Source organism: Peromyscus californicus, unplaced genomic scaffold (genome assembly GCF_007827085.1).
Source record: "Peromyscus californicus insignis strain IS unplaced genomic scaffold, ASM782708v3 Scaffold_5__1_contigs__length_169319896, whole genome shotgun sequence".
Lineage (NCBI taxonomy): Eukaryota > Metazoa > Chordata > Mammalia > Rodentia > Cricetidae > Peromyscus > Peromyscus californicus.
Window position 1 is genome coordinate 35,984,126 of NW_026294573.1, and position 27,326 is coordinate 36,011,451.

The 27,326-nt window shown below is 44.2% G+C and overlaps 1 protein-coding gene across 4 annotated transcripts in view; it reads right to left on the reverse strand.

Moving 5' to 3' along the window:
- Eri3 (ERI1 exoribonuclease family member 3) overlaps positions 1 to 24,315 on the reverse strand; it is a 134,644-nt gene extending 110,329 nt beyond the window's left edge. The window contains exons 1-3 of one of the 4 annotated variants that reach the window (XM_052718189.1): positions 23,955 to 24,315; positions 21,571 to 21,646; positions 9,714 to 9,991 (exon numbers count right to left, since the gene is read on the reverse strand). In XM_052718189.1, coding sequence (XP_052574149.1) covers positions 9,714 to 9,991; positions 21,571 to 21,646; positions 23,955 to 24,089 — 489 coding nt within the window. In that variant the 5' untranslated portion in view covers positions 24,090 to 24,315. The remainder of the gene's footprint in view (positions 1 to 9,713; positions 9,992 to 21,570; positions 21,647 to 23,954) is intronic. The other 3 variants (XM_052718188.1, XM_052718187.1, XM_052718190.1) reach the window with 3 other exon arrangements.
- Positions 24,316 to 27,326: the final 3,011 nt, after the last annotated feature.

The following is a 27,326-nucleotide window of genomic DNA, read 5'->3' on the forward strand; positions in this document are numbered from 1 at the left end:
GGTGACCCCTGAAAAAGGGTTATTTGACACGCCCCCCAAGGGGTTGCAACCCACAGGTTCAGAACCACCGATTTAGAAGAACAAAACAAATTTGTGAGCCCAAAGCTCTGGTGTTGAGGCCAGTGATCGTGGCTTTCAGCAGCTACTGAACTGATTCCAACCCTCACTAAAGTTTGAAAACCTTTAGTCCAGACTACAGTGGTACTTCTCAGACAGAATTGTCTGAAGATCTGTCAAACTGCAGAATCTACTTAGCTCTGGTGTGGCCTGACACACTATTTCTAACAAGCCCATGGGTGATGGGGATGCTGCTGGTTCTCAGACCACTAGTTACACTACTTTCCCAGTGAAAGACCTTGCCCAAATAGCACATGTGATTTCATGAGACCCTTGCCCGCCTCTATCTACATCATCAATCCCTTTCAGTTGACCAGTTGCCCTATCAATGCCACTGGTGCTCAGAGAAGTACCTGGGAATAAACAAAACTTGTCCCTGAACTAAGGAGGGATGAGCTCAAGTCAGAGTGCTAAGTGTTATAGTGATTTTGAGGAGCAGGATTCCCAGCTCACTTGCCGGTTATCATCACTAGCTATCTCTTCTAGTTCAATGACAAACAGCACCTCAAATACATCTCAGAGGGACAGCTTGTCTACAGCTGTTGTCCCTGTATGTTCTCCTTGGTGTGGATCTTTAACTCACAGTTAAGCCCATTTATGACACCTAAGATTGAATACTCTGTTCCTTACCAAATCACTTAGCACTATGACTTGGAGGGAACTAGAATCCAATGGAGCTGGGAGCTATGAAAGAGCATGGTTCTCAGGCTTGTGTCTTAGTCAGCACACCTACGGGCTATAACACATAACCTCTCTTCATTTCTAACACTACCACCTTAACCCCGGCCACTAACACCCCTCTTAAGTAATGTACCTAACATGTTTCTCCACATCTACTTTTGGACCCTTGGAACACTTTTCTTTTGTTCCCACGGACTGCAGTTGCTCATTCTGTTTATTCACTAACTAACTTTGCTTCAACCTCCCCATGCACACTGCACTATGGGCTTTTTGTTTTGTTGTATTTCACTCCTTTGAGATGGGGTCTCACTATGTAGCTCTAGCTGTCCTGGCTGGCCTTGAACTCACAGAGATCTGCCTGCCTCTGCCTCCTGAGTGCTGGGATTAAAGTTTTATGCTATAATCTCAGCTTGCACTGTAGACTCTTTACTTGTAGCAATTTGGGTATTTCCAAATAAAAGTCCCTGCCCCAATTTAGCCTTCAGATGGACGCTTGGCTGGCACGGTTCCCCAGGACTAGACACTGACCACAGCCCCAGAAGAAAAGTAGAGCCACCCATGTGATGGTGCTGTTGTTCTGCTAACCAAAAATCTGCATACCTCCCATTGACTAACTATATCATCTGGGGATAGACCCAAACAGCAGACTATTCCACAATAACTCTTCTTCACTATCAAAGAGTCCTTGGTGTTTGTCTCTCAGAGGCTGGTCGTCATTTTGCTGTAGGCTGCCAGCCTTGGGGGAAGGGAAGCCCTAATGTCAATCTAGGAACACTCTTGTCATAGCTTTTAGGCTATGGCTCAATTTTTACAGCTGAAGCTCAGAACTCATCACGTAAATGTAATGCTGTGGGGGCTTTTTAGTATTGTGAACACCCAGGATAAGAGGATAAAAAATAATCATCCCAATGGCATCTTAATCAAAATGATGCAGAATCCTTTTCCCAACAAGACACAGTGATGAAGAAAGCATCACCTAGTATCAGTTTCCTCATGTCAAACCACTGAGATGAGTCTGTAGAAGCAATGTAATCAATACAGGGGAGAAGAAAACATGACAGGCTAGAGCAAGGGGATGAAAAGCATGCATGCTCATTCTCAACATTCCCCTAGCTGACATTCTCGTCCCGACCCTTTCTCCGTGTGCTTGCCGGTCTTCTAGTCACCCTGGCTCCCCTGCCTCTTCATCAATCCTTCTTTTACATTCTTTTACATTCCTCTCAATGTTAACCAAACAGCCATTTTTCTGTTTGAAGTGTCAAAACCTTCCAGGTCTGTTTAAGGTGTGTACTAGCAGATCCAGATCCAAATTCCCAGAATTTTAAGTAGAAGATGTCCTGTCAGTCTCCAGAGACTGCCTTTCCCTTGAGATCTGGCACCCCACCAAATGCTACCTTCGTTCGGCAACAGCTAACATACCAGCTTGGCCTCCCCAATAATGCCTCAGAGTCTCAGCCTGAGCTCCCACCACCTCATCACCACCATTCCTTTGCTGACTTAGTTGATTTTGTCATATCCAACAAAAACTCTTACCCTCTTATCTTACCACTTTGACCCTCACCCTTTGTGTCCAGACCTTACTGGTTCATATTCCGAAACCTCTTCTACACTTCATATTCTCTCTTACAAGCATCCCAATAGGATCTTCTAACTTGAATGTGAGAAATAATATGTAACTGATACAAATAATCCAACTAACTCAATAGTGAACTATTCATTGGACTCAAATTTATCACCTGTTCTCACTCATTTTTAACATTCTGACAAATTAGCCCAAAAACCAGACCCGGCCCCCCAGAACTAAGCCAAGTCACCCAACTTTCCTCTGTTAAACCCCTCTGATTGCTTTGTTTTGTTTTAAATCCCTGCTGTAACAGTTGTGAGGCCTCAGGCCTATATGGCCCTGCGGGCCTCCTAAATTTCTCATAACATGAAGCCTGTTTGCCCCTCCTGCACAGTGTGAGTGTGCAGATGGCTCCCACCCGTTCCTTGTTCCCACTACACCATGCTTTCTGTAATGACAGTGTACTGCCTGTACGTATGGTCACACATCCACTCACTCCCCTTGACTCTGAGCTCCTTGAGGGTAGGGACTAGTTCTCATTCCAGCAGTTGCTATCCAAAGAGCGGCTTTTTCATTGCCTTCAAGGTGGTTAAATGAGCTCCTCCTCCCCATTCCTTCTCTGACTTAGTTGGATTTGTCACATCCAACAAAAACTCTAAAAGGCAGTTCAGTGTCACTGTTATTTACAGACCCTGATTTCATTCAGCATGTATCAATGCTCCTATTCTTTGGAGCTCTTTCCTACCACCAAACTTAGCCCAGTGCCTAACAAACCTGCATTCCAACAGCTGTCTCAGCCCTGGGGAGACCACCAGGATAATAAGAGGCTAGGGGGGATGTTTCCTGATTTGTACTAAATTATGTGGTGATTTTGTTACCAATGACCCAGTGCTCCCCAAGGAAAATTCCTGGCTCCACCCCCAGGCAACTCCACAGCCTAACTACACATCATGGCAGCTTAAAGGTATAAACCCTGGGGAAGGTAGAGAAGCAATCTGAATAGAGCAAATAAACCCATTTCGATCTTGTCTCTGCTATGCCAAACACACAAGGCAGCAGCAGCACCATCCACCAGTGCTTCATTCCTGAAATGTATATTTTACTTCTGCATTGCTTTAAATAAAAAGGGGCCCCTTGGCTCTCACATGGAGTTACAGACACAGTGAAGCTTGTTCCTATTCAGGGAGCACTAGTGAGGAGCCAAAGGGAGTCAGGATGAGGCCCATCCCTGTAAGGCGGGGGTGTGTGTGTGTGTGCCACTTTTATGGAAGCAGGGACAAAGGACAAAAGGGTCTAGTGGACCACCCCATTCTCCCTACAATTACTGGCCACCAAGAATTCACTCATAGTGACCCTGGAAAAGGAGCTGTGTTAAAGCAGAGATATAACTGAAAAGAAAGGCAATAACTGGTCTGATGGGCAGGAAAAAAAAATTATTCTAGGAGTCAGGAGCCTGCACGAGAACACTTACAGCTCACATGGTCATCATAACTCAGCCCCCTCAAGCATTTTGTGCTCTGCTTATGGTGTTAACTTTAATGTCTTAACATATAACACCATCCACACTCACACAAAATACTACACACGCCAGATGAGGCTGAGTTATAGTTGCTGGGGGAAGCATAACTTTGAATTTCCTGATTTTGGTGCATTTAATCTCAACCATAATGTTACATTAACGTCGGTTTTGCATTTCATTTCCCAGTTTAGAATAGCATCAGCGCCTTCGCCTGTTTGTATAGAAAAAAATGCAGGCTGACTGAAGCAGAAGATAGAGGGAACAAGATCTAACAACTGAGCCCTGCTAGGAAACGGGGAAGAGAGAGGGTCTTTATCTATAGCGTACTTTCTTTCTAACCACTTAGAGACTGCAGGAACCAAAAACAGAAAACAAGAAGGCAGTTATGGAGCAAAGAGCAATACTTGGGGGGAGGGGGGGCATCGTTCAGTTTTGAAGGGAGGAGAAAGGGAATCAGTATAGTTTGATTTTACAATGATCATAACCAAATTCCTGTAAACTTTTCCAAAACATCTTTCACCAAAACAAACAAACAAATAAAAAACAAAAAACAAAAAACCAGTAATGGTGCCAGTTCTAGGTCACATTGAAATCCTCCAAATGCTGCTCCTGTATTAATTAGTTCTAGTCTAGTCTTCTGTCACTATCAACCCTGTCCCCCACCCTGCCCTCCAAATTTAACCCAGCACCTGCACAATTTTCTATAGAAGAGACTCCTTTAGTTATAATTCTAACTCACAATGCCGATGGAATCTCTCCAAGGATTCTGAAAGGGGGACAGCGGGGGGGGGGGGAGACACAGCAATTGGCAAAGACCAAAGCGTAGAAAACCTCAATCCCTAACGTTATGGGCACCTGAATATAGATGAGAAGGAAACAGTAGGCAGGACTGCTTGGAGCAGTGAGAAAGACTACCCAGAAGACCAAGGGAAGTATGGAGGCGGCAGCCAGGACTTCCACTCCCCACACAGAGAGCTGGACCACCCTCCCGCCCAAGCCATGCAGACAGCTGAGGTTACTTCATCCTCCCTACAAGCTGTGGCCTCCACCTCATTTCCCTCACTTACATTTGCTTTGGTCTCCTCTGAACACTGAGGTGGTGAGAGAACTTGCCCTGAGGTTAAAGATGTACAATTAAAGAGCCACCAAAGCTTTCAGGCTGCTCTCTGGGCCCCAGGGTCACAACAACTATCACATCATGCACAGTCACACCAAAATGAGCAAAGCAAACTCCTGCTAGTGAGGACAAAGGAGCCACCGTGCCCTTAAACAGATAAAAATCTACTTCTGTATCAGAAAACAATCCCTAGGACAGAAAGGAACCACACTGCTGAAATTTAGAGCTTCTAAAATACTTTAAATCATCTAAATTAACATTTAAGTGAAAAAATGCTTTTCAATGAAAAAGTCTCAAGTTAAATGAATACCTATCACGTTAATCTGAATAGAAACAAGTAAAACAAATCAAATGAGCACAAAAATCAGAACATGCAAGCCTACTGCTAGCAAGCCAACCACTCCAGTTTCACGTAGCTGAACGAAGTACAAAAATAAACAGCAAAAGGGTGACGACAGATGAAAAATAGCAGATGTTTTACTGTATTTATAACCAATATTGTTACGCACCCAAGTACAACAGAGCCTACACCTGTTAGTTTCTCACGGAGACATTCCTTTAGGATAGTCTCAGGAAGCTAACTCCGAGACTTTTGAAATGAGACCAGTGAGAGAAATGAGCTCCACAGCAAGCCTCCAAACAACAAGGCTTTCCTCGGCCAAAACTTGTCTCTGTCTCACACACCTGGAAGGTATGGCATGTTCTAAATTTAAAGTCTAAAAGATCTAGAAGTCAGTTGGGCAGAGACTGCAAGCAAAAGAGCCAATCAGGAGACTGGAAAGGAGCTGGGGTAGTTCTCTCTCCTTGTAGCCCCAGCGGGGCCCAGGCAACACACAGGGTTTCCTCATAAACAGCTTGTCATAGAACAGCTATCTCCCACTCTGAAAGAAGGCACATTGTATTCTAATGCTTTCCCTCTTTCTTCTGGAAGGTCCTTCCTACTACAATCTCAAGCTTTCTTCCTTCCACTTAAATCTGTATGGGTTTATTGGGCTTTTGTTTTTTTTGGTCCTTTTTAAAATATAAAGCAAGATATTATTGCATTTAATAAGAACAAGAATTCAGTGGCCCGAACTACCTTCCATTCATTTTCTTTCTTATTAGGCTTGCTGTTTGCCTGTGGTCATTTTGTTTCGGTTTCCTCCCTTCCTTTTCTGACTGGAATACCGAGACCGCAGGGCCTCTGATGAGAACCTGACCCACAGAATCTCACTACAAGTACTATCCTATCTGGGACTGAAATTGTCTCTCATCCATCTTCCAAGTTTCCTCTGAATTCTATTAGGATATTGGTACCTAGAAACCTTTAAGATTCTCCTCCCTCCCAAAAGGAGCTTTAAGGTGCAATTAATAGCAGGTCTTGGGCTCTCCATCCTTTTCTTGAGGGTCATCTAAGGAGTGGTCCAGAGGACACGGATGTGTGGCCTTAAACGTGCCTTCTCACCTGTTGATGGCAGCCTTGCAGAAGCCTAATGAAGTTGAGATGCATTACATTTATCACTTTCCCTAGATCCATTCAAATCCATCACTATGTCACAGCAAGAAGTTAGATTGATCTGACAGGATTTGCTCTTCTTCACAAACCCATGTAAGTTATTACTGAGAATCCCACATTCTTCCAGCTGTTTGCTGATTGATTATCTGACGATCAGGTCAAGTATCTTCTCTGGAATCACAGTAAACCAACAGGTCTATAATTTCCAAGATCATTCGTATTCCCCTCTTAAAAGATAAGCTAGACAGCAATGCCGCCTCTCTCCAAGATCGCTAAAGCAACAGCTAATGCTTAGCTAATAATGCACCTTAAGTGCCCTGGAATCACAGCACTAGGGTTCATTGATTCTGGAGATAGTCTTTACTCAGATGCAAATCCTGGAAAACAGCATCAAGCTCTAACTCAGTATGGGTCATGAAAACCATGCAAGACCAGCCGTGGTGTGCACCTTTAATCCCAGCATTCAGGAGGCAGAGGCAAGCAAATCTCTGAGTTTGAGGCCAGCCTGGTCTATAAAAATCAAGTCCCAGGACTGCCAGAGCTACACAGAGAAACCCTTTCTGGAAGAAAAAAAAAAAAAAAAAGGAAAAGAAGGGAAAGAAAACCTTTGAGCCTAAGTCTGGGAAGCAAGTTGGTAGCATAGGTGATTTAAATGCCTACTGTAGTATCTTCAGCGTGATGCTAGACAGACAGGTAGGCAGACCGACAGATGAACATGCCCTTGAAAGAGAGGTAAAAGATGACACTAAGCCAACTGAGACATAAATCAGGTTCCACCTGGAAGAATGCTGGCAAGATCTTCTGCAGGACAAGTGAACAGCGCTTTGTAACTATCTGAGCTTATAATCCAAGTGAAAGGCTGAGAAGTCCACACACAGAAGCATGTATGTCCCCGGAAGCAGCAGCAAACGCAAGGATGAAGTGCCAAGCAATTACAGATTCCAAAGAGAGAGATGGATCACATGCAGTAGAGGTGTGCTGGGTTAGAGTCATGCTCCACTAGGGCTTACTCGGGGACTGAAAATTTGTAAGAAAAATAATATGAAGCATTAGAATGTGGATCCTGGAGTCTCAACTCAGAAGACTCCACAACCAGAATTCCCAGCCCACCACCTACACCCAATGGTAAGACCAGGAGGCAGAAAGAAAGTGTAGGTTGGGCAGCTCCCAAGCAACATTCCCTTTCATCTAAAGTTTTTTCCCTTAGGACACAGTCCTTGTCTAATCTAAGCTGGCCTGATTCTAATGATCCAAAGGGGAGAGGAAAGGAAAGAGGTGTAGTGTCTTCAACAGGCAAAACCACCTACCATTCTACAGACAAACCCCTCTAGAAAAAGCTGACCATAAGAAATGAAGCAAGTTTATCTTTCTGTGGCTCCCAGTGGTCCCGCCTCCCAAGTCCCAATGGTGAGGTCTCCTCCCCTCTGGCCTCCTAATGAAAGCTACTCTAACCAAAGCAACAGGGCTGTATATTCCAAAATTACACATTGTAGCCTAAGCACTGCAGGAGGAGCTGCCACACAAGAGCCATCCACTCGAGCCTCCACCCCATGCCTGAGCCTCCACACTACAATGAACTATCACACTGGCATCCAACCATTCCATCATACACCCAGCACAGGTACCTCTCTACTGCTAATCTAAGCTTCCTGGTAACACTGCCTTAAAAGATAAAAGGTCTTTGTGTACAGTTGGTAACTAAGAAAGAAAAGCAAACAAATTTCCCTTTACAACAGACTAGCAATGGTACCTGTCCAGGTTATCTAATGCTACATAACAAATTATACTAAAGCAGGTATGGAAGTATATACCTGTAATCCCACCACTTGGTGGGCCAAGACAAAAGGATACCAAGTTCAAAGCAGCCTGGGCTACAAAATGAGTTCAAGGACACCCTAGACAACACAGTGAGATACTTTATAATGGAAAAGCAAACAAAAAATTTGTGGCCGCCGGGCGGTGGTGGCGCACGCCTTTAATCCCAGCACTCGGGAGGCAGAGCCAGGCGAATCTCTGTGAGTTCGAGGCCAGTCTGGGCTACAGAGTGAGTTCCAGGAGAGGCGCAAAGCTACACAGAGAAACCCTGTCTCGAAAAACCAAAAAAAAAAAAAAAAAATTTGTGGCCTAAAGCATTAAGAATCAATTGATCAAGCCAGGCAGTAGTAGTGGCACACACCTTTAGTCTCAGCACTCAGGAGACAGAGGCAGGTGGATCTCCAAGTTTGAGGCCTGGTCTATACAGTAAGTTCCAGGATAGCCAGAGCTACACAGAGAAACCCTGTCTTGAAAAACAAGAAAACAAAAAGAAAGAAAGAAAGAGAGAGAGAGAGAGAGAGAGAGAGAGAGAGAGAGAGAGAGAGAGAGAGAGAGAGAGAGAAGGAAGGAAGGAAGGAAGGAAGGAAGGAAGGAAGGAAGGAAGAAAGAAAGAGAGAAAGAGAGAGAAAGAGAGAGAAAGAGGAAGGAAGGAAGGAAGGAAGGTAGGAAGGAAGGAAGGAAGGAAGGTAGGAAGGAAGGAAGGTAGGAAGGAAGGAAAGAAGGAAGGCAGGCGAACAGACAAGAATCAATTGTTCTCTGTCACAGTTATTGAGTCAGGAATGTGGTGGGTGCTGGACCGGCAAATTCACTTCCAGGATAGCTTACTACTGGCAAGCTAGTGATGGCTGTTGGATTCCAGCCTCAGTTTCTATCCAAGTGTGTCTCTGCAATTGTTTGAGTGTCCTCATAGTGTGGTAGCTGGCTTCTGCCAGAGCAAAAGATCCAAAGGAACAAAACAGACTGTAGTGTGTCTTCTAACCTAGCCTGTGACCTTAGTTACACACTGTCTTTTCTACTACATTCCATACTACATAGACGGGGTTATCTATGACTCCGTGTACAAGTGTTAACACCAGGAGGTCACCTCAGGAGTGACTACCACAGCACTCTTTCAAAAGACCACACATCAGTGGCAGGAAACGGGGCCACAGAACCCAAAGAGAAGAGGAAGGCTAGGAAAGATTTTGATTCCCAAAAGCTGAGACTACGGAGAAAAAATGTATCCAGTTCTCCATTCACAGTTTAGTCTTGCACACTTGTAACCAACCTGCCTCAGAAGGCAAGTATTTTTAAAGAGTAACTAAAAGCCAGTAGATAGGAGAAAACTCTGGATTCCAGGAAGCAAGACTCTCCTCCCTCCCTTTTGCCCACCCAACCTTTTCTGAAGCAATGATACAACAGTTACCTGAGGATGAATCTGTGGCTTGTCGCACGTGGCCTCAAAGTCCAGCACTAAAAAGTAGTGATACCTCTGGGGAGGGAAGGGCACCATTGCCGCCATTGATGCGCCAAAGCCGTGGGCCGCCAGCTTTCTGGTGGATATGGAACAGAACTCCGGAACAGCACAGGGAGAAAAGAAGTGGGAGCCCAGCACTTTTCTTGCTCTTGAAAGTAAATACGAAGAAAATCGAGCTGCTCCAGTCTGTAAAGGTGCTAGCATTGAGCATCCAGAGGCATCTAAAACTTAGGGGAGGAAAGTTAAAAGAAAAAGAAAACAAAAAGCAAACAAAACAAAAACAGAGAGCCTGGGTTACTCCCCTCCCACTGTGCCGGGTCATCAGGAATATCCATGCAAGCTGAGCCACACCCACGGTTTCCAGGCCCATTTTCTGAATCGTGTTTTTGTTACTAAAGTTTGAGACCCTAATACCGGCACCTGCAGTGTTATTACTACAATTCTGTCTCCCAGACCTTTCTCAAAGCAACACACAAAAATGGCTTCATTTGTAAATGGAGCTAGTTCAAAATAAAGCAGAGAGGACTTCTGCAGTCACTCCTCAGGTGGCAATAGTTAACTTTAAAGGATTCCAAAGCAATTTGAGATGAGCAACTGCACAATGAGTCCTAGAAGTGGACTCACTTTCCTGGACGCGCTCTTCAGCTCTCTTACATACCATTTGCCCCTGGCTCATCTACCTGTAACTCGACAGCTCCACATACCCTCTACCTTCTCCCAGCAACAAAGTATGAAATGCTGTGGGATGGTCTGTATGTCAAATTGCTCTGATTGGTCAATAAATAAAACACTGATTGGCCAGTGGCTAGGCAGGAAGTATAGGCGGGACTAACAGGAGAAAAGAAAGAACAGGAAGGCGGAAGGAGTCACTGCCAGCTGCTGCCATGACAAGCAGCATGTGAAGATGCCGGTAAGCCACGAGCCATGTGGCAAGGTATAGATTTATGGAAATGGATTAATTTAAGATATAAGAACAGTTAGCAAGAAGCCTGCCACGGCCATACAGTTTGTAAGCAATATAAGTCTCTGTGTTTACTTGGTTGGGTCTGAGTGGCTGTGGGACTGGCAGGTGACAAAGATTTGTCCTGACTGTGGGCAAGGCAGGAAAACTCTAGCTATAATGAAAGCCAACACAGCCAATCCCAGAGGACTTTGCTCATCACATTCTGATGATTCCCAACCTCCACACTAGTAAGTAGCACCCTGGGAGAACTGGAGAGCACAGCTGGCAACAGTCTCAGGCCTCCTCATTTGCTGCCGTGGGCCTCACTCTCTCCTAGAGGCCCACGATAACTGTGAGGCCTTTTAAATAGGAAAGGGGAAGAGAAAACCCAGATGTGGCAGTAATGGGAGCATTTCTAAAAGTCTAGTAAAACTTTCTGAGGGAACATGTGCAAGGAAAAAAAAAGTCTGAATCATTTTTCCTTTAAATTCACACAATAGCTGCTCTCCTCTAAGGGCTAACTAAATATAAAAATCAAAGCCTAAGTTTTACTCACAAATAACCTGATCTGAGAGAGGGAAACAAGGCAGAAATATAGGAACGCGTCCTTCCTCACATTAGAACCCCTCAACTTTAATTCTCAAACAAGAAATCTTACCATTTAATACACAAATTGCCATCGGTTTATGCTTCCTGACGCCAAATCCCAAGAGAAGCAAAGGCTTGCCTCTGACTAGCTGTAAGGAGCCACTGTCTCTCTCCATGCAGGGGAGGAGGACAGCACCCTGGGAAGTGTGGAGCACACTCGGGTACCATGAGGTCACTACCACCTGAACAAAAAAGTACAATGCCAAGGATGACTTCTCCTAGCTCTCTTCTGACTCACTGAAAAGCTACAGTCACTTGCCTGTGTATCTATTAGGATGCACACTAGTGTGGGGCCTCGGTTTCTGTATCTAAACATGAACTATCATGAGGATTGCGTGAAGACTAAAAAAAGTCTTCCTGGATCCTAACACAAGCATGGTGCTTGTTTGTATCATTGCTTTACAGCCTCCCTCAGAACTCCTTAGTCCAGAGAGACAAAGGCAAGCTTGAGTTTCACTATGTAATCTCTAGGAGAGGCACAAGCACCAGCATCCCTTTGAAAGCCAGAATCCAAACAACCCCATTCTCACTCACTCACCAGTACTGAGAAAACAAGTGACGGGGTGATAACGGCTCCACTGCCCATTCTAGTTTAGATGCCAAGTCCTGCAGGACCTTAGACCTCTTCTAACCACCTGAGCCATGTAGAAAGACGTGAGAAACTCTTAATGTGTCTATAGTGTACACAGTATAGAAATCAACCAGACTCTGTCTGCCAATACCACAGGCAACAGTCTCGACTAACAAGGATTTCCTGTTTCTGTCTTCTGACTTCAGCACTTACTAGCCATGGCACCATGGGCACTCTGTTCTTCAATTCCCTGCCTATCAAATGACAATAATAGTTTCTACTTCTAAAGTGAGAATGGAATGAGAACAGAGGTACAACATCAAGAGCAGTGTCTAGCATACAATGGCTCAGAAAGTGTTAGTTTACTATCGTTACTACAACTATGAAACTGGCTCTTCCTCAGTTGTCCCCTACATCCCTATAATTCTCTAGGCCTCCCAAAGGGCACAGTATACATGCCCTCCCTACCCAGCCCCGCTTGGGCAACACACTAACAGCTAGAGGGCCTCCTATCTTACAGGCTTTGTTTTCTCATTTGATTTCATCCACATCAAGAAGGACCACTTGAAAGAAGTCTTAAAAAAAAGATTGGAGAGACGGCTCAGCATTTGAGTACAGGCTACTCGTCCAGAGCTCTCAGCATTTGAGTACAGGCTAATATTCCAGAGTTTGATTCCCAGTACCCACATGGTGGCTCACAATCATCTGTTGCTCCAGTCCCAGGGCATTGGATGCCCTCTTCTGGTCTCTGCAGACACTGTATGCACATGGGGTACAGATATACTTGTAGGCAGGCAAAACACCCATATATGTAAAAATAATAGATCTTAGGAAGTCAGGCTTCCACATGTCAACACTAACAGGGTTCCAAACTGCCCTCCTAACAACCAAATTCAGATCAAGTCAAAGAACAGAGGGTAATTCTTCCTCTTCCTTTGTAAAAATTTCAATTTAAAACCATTAAATGCAATAAAGAAATATCAGTTGGAGTTGGAAGAACCAGAGAGGTCTAAATGAAGGATAAGGGCCAAGGCAGGTGAGACAGGCATCCATGCAGAGGTGGCAAGGTATACTGTATCATGTCAGAGCCAAGGGCATTCATGCCAAAAGGAACTTAATGAGATTCTCAGACAAGGAAAAAAAAAAGTCACTCCCAAGGGAGGGGTAAAGGGCCAGTAACAACAGAATATATACAAATTACAATTACACACAAAATGGATACGCAGAGTGCATATATTAAGAATAATGGAAACCAGGTTTCTCACTACTATAAAAACAAACAAACAAACAAAACCTGTGGTACTGTTTTGGAATTGGCAGTAAGAATTTGAATTCATGATTTCTGGAATAGATGTGGTGGACATGGATATATAAATAAAAGTATGCTAACAGCCAGATAGTGGTGGTATAGATGTGGTGTACAAGGATATTGAAATGTAGATATAAATAAAAGTATAAAAGTATGATAACAGTCAGGCGATGGTGGCGCATGCCTTTAATCCTAGCACTCGGGAAGCAGAGGCAGGTGAATCTCTGTGAGTTCGAGGATAGCCAGGACTATACAGAGAAACCCTGTCTCAACAAAACAAAACAAAAGTATAATTATACATACACAAAAAGATAGAAATTCACACTCTAGCACTGACTAAGGATGGGTTAACAGCAATGAGCACACCTAGCACACCAGTGCCTTCCAAATACCACTGTCCACTAAATGAACCAGAGCTCCTTGGAGAAACGGCAAGAAAACTACAAGATGAGCCTAAGCTAGGCTACAAGAAAGGAAGGGAATGCTCAAAGAATAGAAACATATCAAAGGGACTCAAAAGCCACCTTGAGGGGATCCTGCTGGTCAAATAGGAGGGATGGAGATGGATTATAATGCAATGAATAAGCCAAGAAACCATGAGTCCATAAAGATTTAATAAACACAACTAAAGTCTATGGAGGAATATAAACACGGTATCAATGTATTTCTCCACAGAACCCTTATTAGTTACAATAAGAAGTAATGGAAAAAGATGAGCAGACATCATCTTACACAACCAGTCAAAAATAAGCATCAATGCTAGATGTGGTGGCACGAACCTTTAATCCCAGCACTTGGGAGGCCGAGACAGGAATACAAGACCAACTTTGTACACAGTCAGATCCAGGTCAGTCAGGGTTAGTCACACACCACACACACACACACCACACACACACACACACACACACACGGCATCGATAATGGGATAAATCAAAATCACATGCGCCACTTGACAAGATGTAATGAGAACAAAGGATCATTTCTGATATCCTGCTGAAAAGGCACAATATGAGCCTAACTGTAAAAAAGTATCAGACAAACCATAAAAGAGGAACAATCCACACAATAACCAGCCCATAATCTTCAAAAGTATCAAAGTCATGATCGTCAAGGAAAATGTACTGAGGAAAATCTAAAGGAGACTACAGACTTGATAACTAAATGCAAACCAGTTATCAACCACACCCTTTTGCTACAAAGAACAAAACTTGAATGGGATTCTGGACTAGATAGAGGTTAACATATCTGACCTTGATAGCTGTATTGTAGTTGGGTAAGAAAAGGGCCTGCTTGTAGAAAATACACATCAAGTATCCTTAATAATGGGACATCAGTTCAGGACCTTAATTCTCAAATGGTTCTGAAAAAAAATCTTTGTATTGCACTTCCAATGTTTATGTAAATTTGGGTTGTTTCAAACTTTTGTTTTTTTAAATACTTTTAAAAATCCAGGTATAGGCCAGTTCAGGCCAGCCTAGCCTACAAAATGAGTCCCAGGACAGTCAGGGCTACACAGAGAAAACTTGTCTTGAAAAACCAAATAAATAAATAATAAAAAATCCAGGTATAAGGCTGAGAGTGTAGCTCTGTGGTACAGTACTGGCCACCCATGCATGAGGCCCTGGGTTCAATCCTCACAGTAAGTTAAATAAATAAAATCCACGTGCAATGTAATTTTAAAAACAAAATAGAGCCAGGGCGCAGGACTTTAATCCCAGCACTCGGGAGGCAGAGCCAGACAGATCTCTGTGAGTTCGAGGCCAACCTGGTCTACAGAGCAAGATCCAGGACAGGCACCAAAACGACAGAGAGAAACCCTGTCTCAAAAAACCAAACAAAAGCATATGAGGGAGAGATCTTCTCACAGTGCCTACAGAAGGAGGCTTTACACAGCCTCCTCTAGCAGTGAGACCAGAGGGTGGGGTGGGGGGAAGACAGCTCTCACAGCATCACATTTTGGTCCTCAACGCCACTGGAAAGCTACCACCAACTCAGTGTCCTTTTTAACTATCACTCTGGCCTTACACAGCACTCTCAGAAACACCCCCATAATTCCTGCAATGGCATCCCACCTGCTCTTGCATGTGCTAACAGCTTGGGAATTTCTTTTCCATTGATGTCTTTATACTTTAGTTACAAGTGTACAGAATTTAACTCTACAGCTCCAACATCAACTGGGGCTTTGGTATCTGGCTGAGGAGAACTCAAACATGATTCTCTGTATTCTGCATAACATATTTTTTTATCAGAGAACAAGATTTAGTCACATTTATTCTCAAACATCCTTTCCTTATAGCAAATTAAAGTAGTAAGCAGGCTATAGCAAAAGAAAAAAGGAATGACTTTCATCTCAAAATGAAGGGATCAGCTCCCCAATGGGGACAGGAAGGGGTAAATAGGGACTGCCCCGTGGCCAGCCCGATTTGGAGAAACAGGCCTGTGCCACAGCCCCTGGAGGATGGTCTCTGTGCAGAGTATTTACACAACAGACACCAATGGTTCCTCTGCAGCCATTACTGTCTATCAGGTAAATAACACATGTGCCAAGACACACATTTAATGAGGGAAATAATATGCCTTTATAAAAAGACTCAATCTGTATTTACCTGAGAGACCAAAGAAGCACCAAATCACCAGATTAGTGGAACCACAGAGGAGTCGTTCTGGTGTCTTGGGTAAATAGACATTTTATAGCCTCCATTACTGGAAAGGGAAGGGAGGGAGGGGGTCATCCTTCAGCATCCACACACGCTGGCTGGGGGAGCTTCAGACAGGACAAGCTGAGGAGTCCATCAGGAAACATGTGGTCTCCTGACACTCCACCTCCTCAGCCACACACACTTGAAATCTCTGAGAGCACACAGGTCTATGCCATCCCTGGATCCAATGCACACCATTAAAAACCAGAGACAGAACTACATTCCAAAGAAACTCCACAGGATTAAGTCCACCTGACTCAAAAGCCTGGACCACCATGCTTTAGCTTCCCAGTCCTGGAGAAAGACCCTGTCCTAGGATGACTCAGCAATTATACTCAAGTACCCCAGTCATAGAAACAACAAAGATACCTGTCTAGAACCTATTTGGTTCCAGGTTTTGACTTAGGCAGCTAAAAATAGCCCAAGAAATATGTAAATAAACTTCATGCCTTCAAAAGTCATAGTATTTGGGGTGGTGGCACACACCTTTAATCTCAGCACTAAGAGAAAGAGAGGTGTCTATTTTATTTTTAAAAAATACACTTTAGTCGGGTGGTGGCGGTGCACACCTTTAATCCCAGCCCTTAGGAGGCAAACTCTTTCTGGAGGCCAAAGCTGAACAATGTCTCTTCACTAAGTCCTACAAATCAGATGCCTCTCAATGACAAACTTTCTTTCCTAAAACAACAAAGATAAAGCCAGAGATGAGGAAGTCACAGTATGGCCATCCTCTAAGTATGCCCCACCCTTGCAGAGGGCATATCTACAACGTGTGTGTGTGTGTGTGTGTGTGTGTGTGTGTGTGTGTGTGTGTGTGTGTGTGTGTATAGAGAGAGGGAGAGAGAAAGAGAGGTGTCTATTTTATTTTTAAAAAATACACTTTAGTCGGGTGGTGGCGGTGCACACCTTTAATCCCAGCCCTTAGGAGGCAGAGGCAGGTAGATCTCTAAAGGCCAGCCTGGTCTACAGAGTGAGCTCCAGGACAGCCAGAGTTACATGGAGAAACTCTGTCTCAAAAAACTAAACAAGCAACAAATAAAATACACTTTAGCTTGAGCACACCGCAGCAGCAATAGTTAGGGGTATCTTGGATTAAAATAACTGCAGTGCAGTACAAGGATCTCCAAGCCTCTTCCATACACACACACAATTCCAGAGGTGTGGTTCTTCTCATCTTACAGAGTGAGAAACTCGAAGGAGGCAGAGGCACAGGCCCAGTTAGCTCTTGCTCAAGTCCCCAAATGTGGCATTTCCTTCTACAAATCTGGGCCTTGACAAATGCTGCTCCCTCTGCTTTGGAAAGCACTGCTATTTTTCACCAGCAAATTAACACTTTCTTTGACCAGATAAATCCCACCCTTTTTGTAGATTTCTCTGATACTTCATGATAAAGTTAATGGCTTCAATGTGACCCAGTAGTACAGTGTCTTCTCATTCTATGGTGACACACTAAGTACCTGTCTCTTCTGCTACTAACAGTTTTCAAAGACTCCATGAGGAAGGATGGAGGGCAGCAGCAGAGCTCTGCATACATGTGTATGTAAAAACAAGCATTGTGTGTGCATAAAAAGCATATTTTGTAACTATTTTCTTGTTAGGCATTTTCATGCATTTCAAATTTTCACACAGCTTGAAAGAGGAGCACCGAGTTTTAATCTAAATGGTACATGAGTTTTAGAAATCTGGAAACAGAGTTTCTTAAAAACAGCAACTACATTTTATTCATTTCTTTACTCCCAGCACATAATCAGGCACAATTAAGAAAGTAAAGACTTGCTAAATGAATTAATATGCCAAAGCCACAATGCCAACTACTCTAGAAGTAGAACATGCTAGACAGAGCACAGCCAAAGCACAACAAACAAAGCTAGTCAGCTTCCTTCCATCCCTTCTTTCCCTTTCTGCCATTTCTCAAAGAGAGAGAGAAAGAGAGAAGGAGAGAGAGGGAGAGAGAGAGAGAGAGAGAGAGAGAATGAGTGAATGAATATTGCCTTGGTGTAGGAATACTATTAAAAGGATTAATTTAGGGTCCGGTGTTTGGACTGTCACATCCAATCACTGCACACAGATCTACAGCTTCCCAAATCAGACTCATGCAAAAAGGAATCAATCGCAAGGACACAGAGGGTCTGAACAGGCATACTAATGGCCTTCTGAGGTGCCAGCGGCCAGCTCTGACACTCCCATAAATTATCTGCCTTTTGATTTTACCTGTAGCTGTGGGGCACAAGGCACAATTTTGAACATATCAAAGCAATCCCTCCTAACCCAAGGTTCCCCAAGGAATGTCCCCCAAAGGAGGAAGAAGCTAAAAACAACAACCCAAAGGGAATCTGCTTCCCAACAGATCTAGTCCTCAAAATCATCAATTAAAACCCAACAGAACCAAATAAATAAAGCAGGATTCAAACAAAGTCCAGCAGAATGGATGGGGCATCATCAACTGTACAACAACTATGCATCTCTCACTCAAGGGAAGAGAAATCAAAACAGTCAACTAGCACAATTTCATCTGGAGGCAAGTCTGCACTAGCTTTAACAGTACCTTACACTGTGATCTTAGGCAACTCAATTCAACCTTCTTTTGCCTGGGTTTCCTCACATGGTAGCAAGAAAACCAAAACATACCACTCATGACTCATTTCCCTGAGTGGGAAGGGAAAGTAACAAAAACATTCAAGAGGCACTTTACAAAGATGCAGGGCTAGTAATGTGACAACACTAATAAATGACCCCAAACAGGGAGGAAGGCTAGTAACATGGGTAAGTCTTGGGAAGCTGCTTAATCCATTCACTCTACTGATGGTTTGGACTATGGAACTCCTACTATGTGCAAATTTTCCAGGGTGTAAAATCATGCCTTGCTTTAGTTATAACTGACTCCTGTAGGCTAACTAAGCTTTTACCACATGGACACAATGAAAATTGTGTGGACTCAAAGCTTAAGAAGCCACAACTCCCGGGGCTGGAGAGATGGCTCAGAGGTTAAGAGCACTGACTGTTCTTCCAGAGGTCCTGAGTTCAATTCCCAGCAACCACATGGTGGCTCACAACCATCTAGAATGAGATCTGGTGCCCTCTTCTGGCCTGCAGGCTGAACACTCACTGCATACATAATAAATAAATAAATCTTTAAAAAAAAAAAAAAAAAAAAAAAAAAAAAAAAAAAAGAAGCCACAACTCCCATCACCCAACTATCTCCTGACTTTGTGCAGAACATTAGTAGTGGCTCCCACCTTTAGTCCTGGCACTTGGGAGGCAAAGGCAAACAGATCTCTATGAGATCAAGGCTAGCCTGGTCTACGTACAGAGTTTCAGAGCAGCTACAGTGGGAGCCTATCTAAAAATTAAAACAAACAAACCAGTATCAATACACTACTAAGAGCTTCCTCTACATTATCAAAGCCTTTCAACAATGCTATTAAATCCCACAATCTCCATTTTAAACAGCAAAATGAAACTCAAAAGAGGTAAGTCAACTTGTCCAAGGTCCCAGAAACACAACTCTCAGAAATTTGTGCTTCCCTCCATCACTGCAAGTACACTGGGGCTCACAGAGGAAGAGGAAGAAAGGGAAGGAACAGAGTGGAATTCTGGCTGTCAACTTCTCACACTCAAACAAATTTATTGGCCACCTGCCTGAGACACACCATCACACCTGATCTGACAGACATTTCCAAAATCAGGCATGGGTTATCAGTCTACTACAGGCAAGGAAAGAAGAGACCAAGTAGGACATACAGAATAAGGACAACTGCCTAGAAAGTTTAGGAACGCAGGTCAGTTTCTATATATATAACTTAAACAGTTCCGAGCTATTAAGCTGGGAACTCTAAAATGAAGAAATACTTCCTTCAACAGAATATAGGTTTCAAAACATTTTAATTCACTGTATGCTGACTCTCTTCCTTTATCTTTCCCAATCTGTGAAACACTAGCTGGCTGGCATTTCCAAGAAATTGTCTGATAGACACCTTTTAAGTGCCATTAGACAGACATAAAATCAGTAAAGAGAATTAATACTAACACACACACACACACACACACACACACACACTTCAATTATATTTAGTTTGATCCTTAAGGACCACAAAACTGCCACATAAGGGGAATATTAAACTGCTACCCCAGACTCTTTACTATTCTCTTTGCTTCCAGTTTTATCTGCCCCTTCAATCCATTCTTCACACTAATATCAAAACAAGCTTTCTACAACATAAACCTCACAATTATAATCTTCATATTTTTCCTTTTTCTTTCTGTTTTGATATGGATTACAGGCTAGCCTTGAATCAGTGATCCTCCTGACTGAGCCTCCTGATTACAGGAGTATACCACCACCCTGAGCTTCTTACAATCTTTCAGTGGCTTCTTAATGTTCTGATCTAGAGATCGGCAAACTATGGTCCATGGGGCAAATCCAGCTGCCACCTTTATAAATAAATTTTTACTAGAACACAGTCATGTTCACTTTCACACCATTTCCATAGCTGCTGAAATGCTCACTACAAGCTGTACAGTTGTAAAAGAGTCACAAAGCCTAAGTATCTACTCCTGACCTTTCTAGAAAAGCTTGCTAACCTTTAGTCTTTTTTATGCCCCGCTTCTGCTCACCCTCACACCATCTAACTAGAGTTTGTAAGGCCCTAGCCTCTGCTCACCTTTTCTGCTTCATTTCCCACCGGCCTTTTAATTACACTGAACTTCCTCAAACTCAACAAAGCTCTGATACTCGGTCCCTCGTGTGTTTCTTTAATTCTAGGAAAGGAGGTTGATTCCTCTGGGAAGCCACCCCAGAGTCTACAAATCCAGGGTAAGGTCACTCCTGTAATCCCAGAGAACTTAGGTCCCTTACTTTAGTTATTGGGTATATCATAACTGCTGCATTCCTAGTGGTCTCTCCGATGAAAGAAACTTTTGGAACTGAAAGCTTTTGGATATCACGGACAGTCTTGTTGACTACTGTATCCCAGCAACTAGCAAAATGTTTGGGCCTTAGTTATTGAACAAATGACTCCCAAATCCCTGGGTAGCAATCATCAAAAGTTCGCTTTTTTAGTCAGTCCAGGTAGAAGTAGGTGGGGACTAGCCAACCATTCACTCAAAGGTGACACAAATATATCAAACCAAAATAAATCACAAAAGCCATATGTGAGGTGGTCTTACTGTTGAATTAAGATGAGTATTTCTCAGAATATAGGGCTATTCTAGCTCTACTCAATTACCCTAAAGGCAAGGTACTCATGAGGTGTCTATTAAAGAAATCATGGTTGGGCATGGTAGTCCATGCTTATAATCCCAGCTACTAGGTAGAGTCTGAAGCAGGAGCATTACAAGTCTGAGGCCAGTCTGGTCAATTAGTAAAGATCAAATATAAGTTTAAAAAGAGAAGAAAGAGTGGGGGAGAGAGAGGGAGAGAGAGGAAAGACTAGGAATTTTGTTCAATGGCGGCATGCTTGCCTAGCATGTTGCAAAGTCCTGGGTTCATTCCCCAGTACTGAGGAGATTAAAAAAAAGCAAATCATGACAGAACTGGAAAAAGCTATAGAAAAATGCAATCTGCACCAGCCCCCATCACATACCCACCAAACCCAAACCGTCAGACACCAAACGAGATCATGCAACAGGATTCTCACCTCTCCTTACTTCGAAGATGCCAAGACTGGCAGCTGGAGTCGCTGAAGGGTCTGTGAGAGCTGGAAAGCCCCAATGCTGTGGACAAACACACATCTCTGCAACAGGTATATTTCAATTCAAAGGTTTAAATCCTCATTAAGGGTCACTCTTAGCTCAAACTCATAAATTCAAATTTTGGGATATGGCTATCTCTGTAGAAGACAATGGCCCTAAAGACCATTCAGATGCCATTGACTGATACATACATACATATATATATGGGTGTGTTGTATATATATGAATTAAGGATTTCATGTTCTCTGATATATTGTTCTCCCTAAGGAAGTTTATCTTCTAGAAATACCAAATACTCATAATATCTGAGCCTCAACTAAGAAAGATGGTCATGAAGTGGTGGCTCACTGGATAACTTCAGAATCCTATCAGACAAGGACACAAGGCTAGCAATATTCAGAATTCAAGAACTGGGGATGAGACAGGACTGAAGAGAAGGGTTCATTGCCACAAACTTATAGGTGGTAACTGGAATGGAAACACAGATCAGGAAACACTTTCAAAATACTTCCAAGTCTGCCTCAAATTCTAGGAAAGTCAAGCTAGCCAAATCCCAAATCAACACATCAAGGGAGTCAAGCATGGATGGCACATGCAAGAAAGGCCAGTCAGGGCTACACATCAAGACCATCTAAAAAATAACAATATTTTAAAAGCATCAAGGAGGGGTTAGGGATTTAGCTCAGTGGTAGAGCGCTTGCCTAGCAAGCACAAGGCCCTGGGTTCGGTCCTCAGCTCCGGAAAAAAAAAAAATTGTTACAAAAGTCATAAAACCCTGTGCTGGGCGGTGGTGGCGCACACCTTTAATCCCAGCACTTGGGAGGCAGAGCCAGGCGGATCTCTGTGAGTTCCAGGAAAGGTGCAAAGCTACACAGAGAAACCCTGTCTCGGGGGGGAAAAAAAAAAAAAAAAAAAAAAAAAAAGCATCAAGGAATATCTATCATATTTATCACCTACTTCAGATATTCTAAAGGAGCAGAAATCACAGACATGATCTTTTAGGATAGTGAATCCCTGTGCACAAACATCTACACCTGGAACCAATATATTCCTGTCTGCCATTCCACACATAAGACTTTATTCTATCCTGATTCCCAACTTATCCCACCATAGAGTAAACTTTCCAAAATGAAATGGAATGAAAGCACTTCTATTTGGAAATTTCAAGTAGGAGGGAGAGCTCTTAGCCAAGCTCCAAGACCTAGCTAGCTGATTATTTACAGGATCTTTGGGCAGGAATTGTTAATGAGCTTTTAATTTGGAGTGCTTAAGTTGCCAAAGTGCTCTGAGCTCCAGTGAAGCACCACAGAATCCATAAAGGAAACCTTATCAATCACTTCCCGGCAGCTCCCTTCCCCCACTCAGCACCTGCAGACAGTCAGCCAAGTGGGTTTCTAACCAAGATCACAGGCACACATTAGTGGAGTCACACTCCAAGTCACTGTTTATAAATTGGCCTTTAAATGGTAGGGGATTCAAGTATAATATACTTAAGGTCCAAGAACGAACCCACTAAAACAAGGTCTACGGTGCATGATAAAGTCACAATAAAACTGAATTTGATGAAGCCAGTTTCTGGTACAAACTCTACAGACAAAAATCATTCAGCCAATCACAACCTACTATAGTCAATTAGAGTATGGTCTTTAGTCAAAGGGATTCATGTTTTGCTGCCCTTACACTGGGAAACCAATGAAAAGCACTAGCAAATGCATGCCATAAAAATGGCCAAAGACAATTGTTGGCCCTAGTCATTGCAAAATCCTCATCTCCAGATGAGGGGCCCCATACCCAGCATCTTCCAAGTCAACATCCAGCAGCTGACATTTTGCAAGAACTCAATCCAAGTCATGGTTTCTTTGTTTAAAGAAAACACCTGTTGTTGGGCCATTTGCAATAAAGGCATATAAAAAGCTACCTGGGTTAAGGCCCTTTCTTCACTCTGTCCACCATCATTATTACCCACGGCTTGTAACTCACAAGGAAGTAAAGTGCTAACGTGTGTGCTGTGTGCGTGTGCCGGGATGCAGAGGGGGTACTCTATATAATCTACTAATTCCTTAATCTGTTTCTATTTTCTCTGGTCATATCTCTCTCTTCTTCAGTAATCTCAAATCAGGGCCTTTCATCAACTCATCCAATCTATCTTGCAAAGCCCAGCTCCACCCCCACCCCCACCCCCAGCTCCCCCTTCGCCAAGAGTTAGAACATGCATCCAGGGTGAGCACACGGGCCAGTATCCCAGGCTGCATTAAGTGTGCGCGCCACGACCCACACCCCGCATGCATTAACCAGGGCCCAAGCGGGGGGCCCTCTCAATCTCACCCACCCCAGGGTGTTGCCCCCAGCTCGGGCCCATCCAGGTCCAAGGGAGCGTAAGGGGAGGGGCAGGGGGCCAGGAGACTAGCCCTCCTTCCCAGGGCCGCCCCCGCCCCCCGTCAGCTGCCGGAGAGGCTGTCGCCATGGCAACGCCCCCTCCTCCGGGCCAGCGCGGCAGGCTCTCTCCAGGTGCAGGCCCCGACGTCTCCCTCGGCCTCAGCAGGCGCTTGGGGCAGTTGACGGCAGCGGGCACGGCCCGCGCCGCCTGCGGCGCTGACCAGGCAGAAGCAGGGCCAGCTCCGCCCGCTCCCCACAGCCCGTTCCAGGCCGCCTCAACAGCGGCAGCCAGCACCACGAGTCCACAACACACCGACTCACCTCCGCGCACTCTGACCCCGACCGACGCGGTGGACGGGCGGGCGCAGTAGCCAACCGCTGAGCCCGCCGCTGGCGCCTTTAGCCAATGAACTACAATGAGGCGGGGCTTCTTCTCCCCAAACGCTCTCTCTCCCGCCGACATGCGCGCTAAGGTGTGTCAAGATGGTGACCGTTGGCGCTGGGCCTTGTGGGACTTGTAGTTTGGAGGAGACACGTATTCAGAAGAGAAGGGGAGGGTCACTTCTGAACAGTGAAAGGGATTTTCTTAAAAATAAATAAATGATACTAATAATAAAATAAACCGAAAACTTCGTCAGGCTTAGAATAACTCAGATTCTCTACTTCTTTCCCCCACGAGTATGGGCTTAGGGGATGTTCTCTTCAGGCGACACCTTCTGTGATTCATTCGTCAACAAGTAATCATTACTTTCTGATACGGGCCTGAGGGAGATCTGGAAAGAAGAGAGGCGAATTCGGCTAAGAAAAAAAAAAGTGCTTAGATTTCTGAAGGGCCTCTCTAAGGACGAAGCTACTGGCTTGTTCAGGCCCCCTCAGAGGAAATGTCAGGGTTAAAAGGATTCTGATCACAGCTGTAGAGGGACTTCCCTGGTCTCTCCAGGCAGCTGGGATGAATTGACGCCTAAAGCGATGGGTGAGTGTCTCCATCTTAGCTACGCTTCTCTGGGAAGTCATTATACCACGTTATGAAATGGAAAGCAGCTTCTTCGGTCTTAACCAAGCCACTGATGATTTTGACATCCTCTCAGCCAGTCAGATCCATCTTGTGAGCCATCTTGAGTTACCAAGCTCCTCAGTCTGCCACCTGCTATTTCCTCTTAAGACCGTTGGTATCAGTCCTGGACCCCGCCACCTCTGAGATCTTAACATAATGGTCCCTGCCTGAGCTGGAAATGCCTGTAATCCCCGTATCAAGGAATGCCTTCTTTAATCTCATTCACATAATGGGTTAGGTGGTTCTCTTGTGAACCTACAGAACTGATCACAGTGCTTTACAATTGTCGTCTCCTTGCCATCTGTCTCCCGGGAATTTAAACTCATTTAAGATAGGTATTATTTCCACATTGTTCATACTGCATCAGATATACCCAGCATGGTGTCAGGCACAGAGCAGCTATGTAATAAAATGTTTGTGACAAATGAGGGAACAAACAGAAGCAGAGACAGATATCACTCATCCCAGTCAGGAAAGTGGAGGCATGCTTGCCTATCCCCCAATTCTTGGAACTGAAACCGGGGCTTCTTCCTTCTGTTGTTACATAAACATTAACCTAGGTTAGCCCAGTGGTCAACATGTGTTCATAATTCAGTACGAGGCACTGTCTGTTGCTGATGATTAAAATAGTAAGACATACAAAACCTGTATCCTCAAGGTGATTTTCTGTTGGAGAGGGAACGGGGAGGGATGGACAATGAACAAATAAATATATACAAATAAACATAAAAATTAAGTAAGACAAATACAAGGCCATTAGATGGTGTCTTCTTTTGGGTTTCAAAACACCATGACCAAAGCGCAACTCGGGGAGGAAAGAGTTGATTTTACTTGTACTTATACACCATAGTTTATCGTTGAAGGAAGTCAGGGCAGGAACTCAAGGAAAGAACCTGGAGACAGCTGAAGAGAGGTCACTGAGGAACACTGCTTACTGGGATTTCTTTGTCACTTGAGCTCAGCCTGCTTTCTTTCTTTCCTTTTTTCCGACACAGTTTCTCTGTGTAACAATTCTGACTACAATCCTAACAATCCTGGATCTGGCTCTGTAGACCAGGCTGGCCTCAAACTCACAGAGATCTGCCTGCTTCTGCCTCCCAAGTGCTGGGATTAAAGGTGTGTGCCATTGCCACCACCACCAAGCTCAACCTGCTTTCTAACAGCTCCCAGGATCACTAGCCCAGAGGTGGCACCACTCACGGTGAGCTGGGCACTCCTCTACCAATCATCAATCAAGAAAATATACGACAGGCCAATCTGGCTTGTGACAAGTTGCAATAAAACTATCCAGAACAGATGGCCTTTCCTGTCTCTGGCCTGTCCTGAAAACAAAGCAGAGAAAATTTTCTTGGCTATAAGGATAAAGTAGCACCAGGGGGAGAGCTCAGTGGGTTTGGGGTATCTTGTGGCACTTGCTACCACCAAACCTGGCAACTTGAGTTCAGTTCACCAAGATTTGCATGACTGAAGGAGAGAACACACACACACACACGCACACGCGCACACACACACACACACACACACACACACACACAATTTTTTTTTCCAAAAAGAACAAAGTAAGCAAAGCCAGGTGTGGTAGTACTCTCAGCACATAGGCTGAGGCCCGAGGTTCCTGAGTTCACGGGCAGCCTGGGCCTCATAGTAAGTTCCAAGCCAGCTAGGGCACAGAAAGAGAAAGGCAAGAGTTTCTTCAGAAGTGGGGGCACACACCTTTAATCTTAGCACTTGGGAGGCAGAAGCAGGTGGATTTCTGTGAGTTTGAGGCCAGCCTGGTCTAAATAGCAAGTTCCAGACAGTCTGAGCTACATAGTGAGACCCTGTCGAAAGAAAGAAAGAAAGAAAGAAAGAAAGAAAGGAAGGAAGGAAGGAAGGAAGGAAGGAAGGAAGGAAGGAAGGAAGGAAGGAAAGTCATTCACCAATTTAGCAGACAAGACTGCAGGAGGGAAAACCAAGACAGAGAGAGAGAGAGAGAGAGAGAGAGAGAGAGAGAGAGAGAGAGAGAGAGAGAGAGAGAGATTGATCAGAGGCCTTATTTTAAGATTTAGCCTGAACAGCACCCTCCATACAGCCTTCCATATGTCCTCTGACTGCCACCCAGGGTGCACTCTTTGTGGTCTTCCAGGACTCAAATGTACAGCTTCCGGGGCAGCTCCAGGCCATGAATTGGAGCTTGGACAAAGACCATGAAACTATATTCAAATAACAGAGCACTGTAAGGACTTGGTATTATATTTAGTGTTTTACAAAGCTACCCAATGCAGCCTTTGG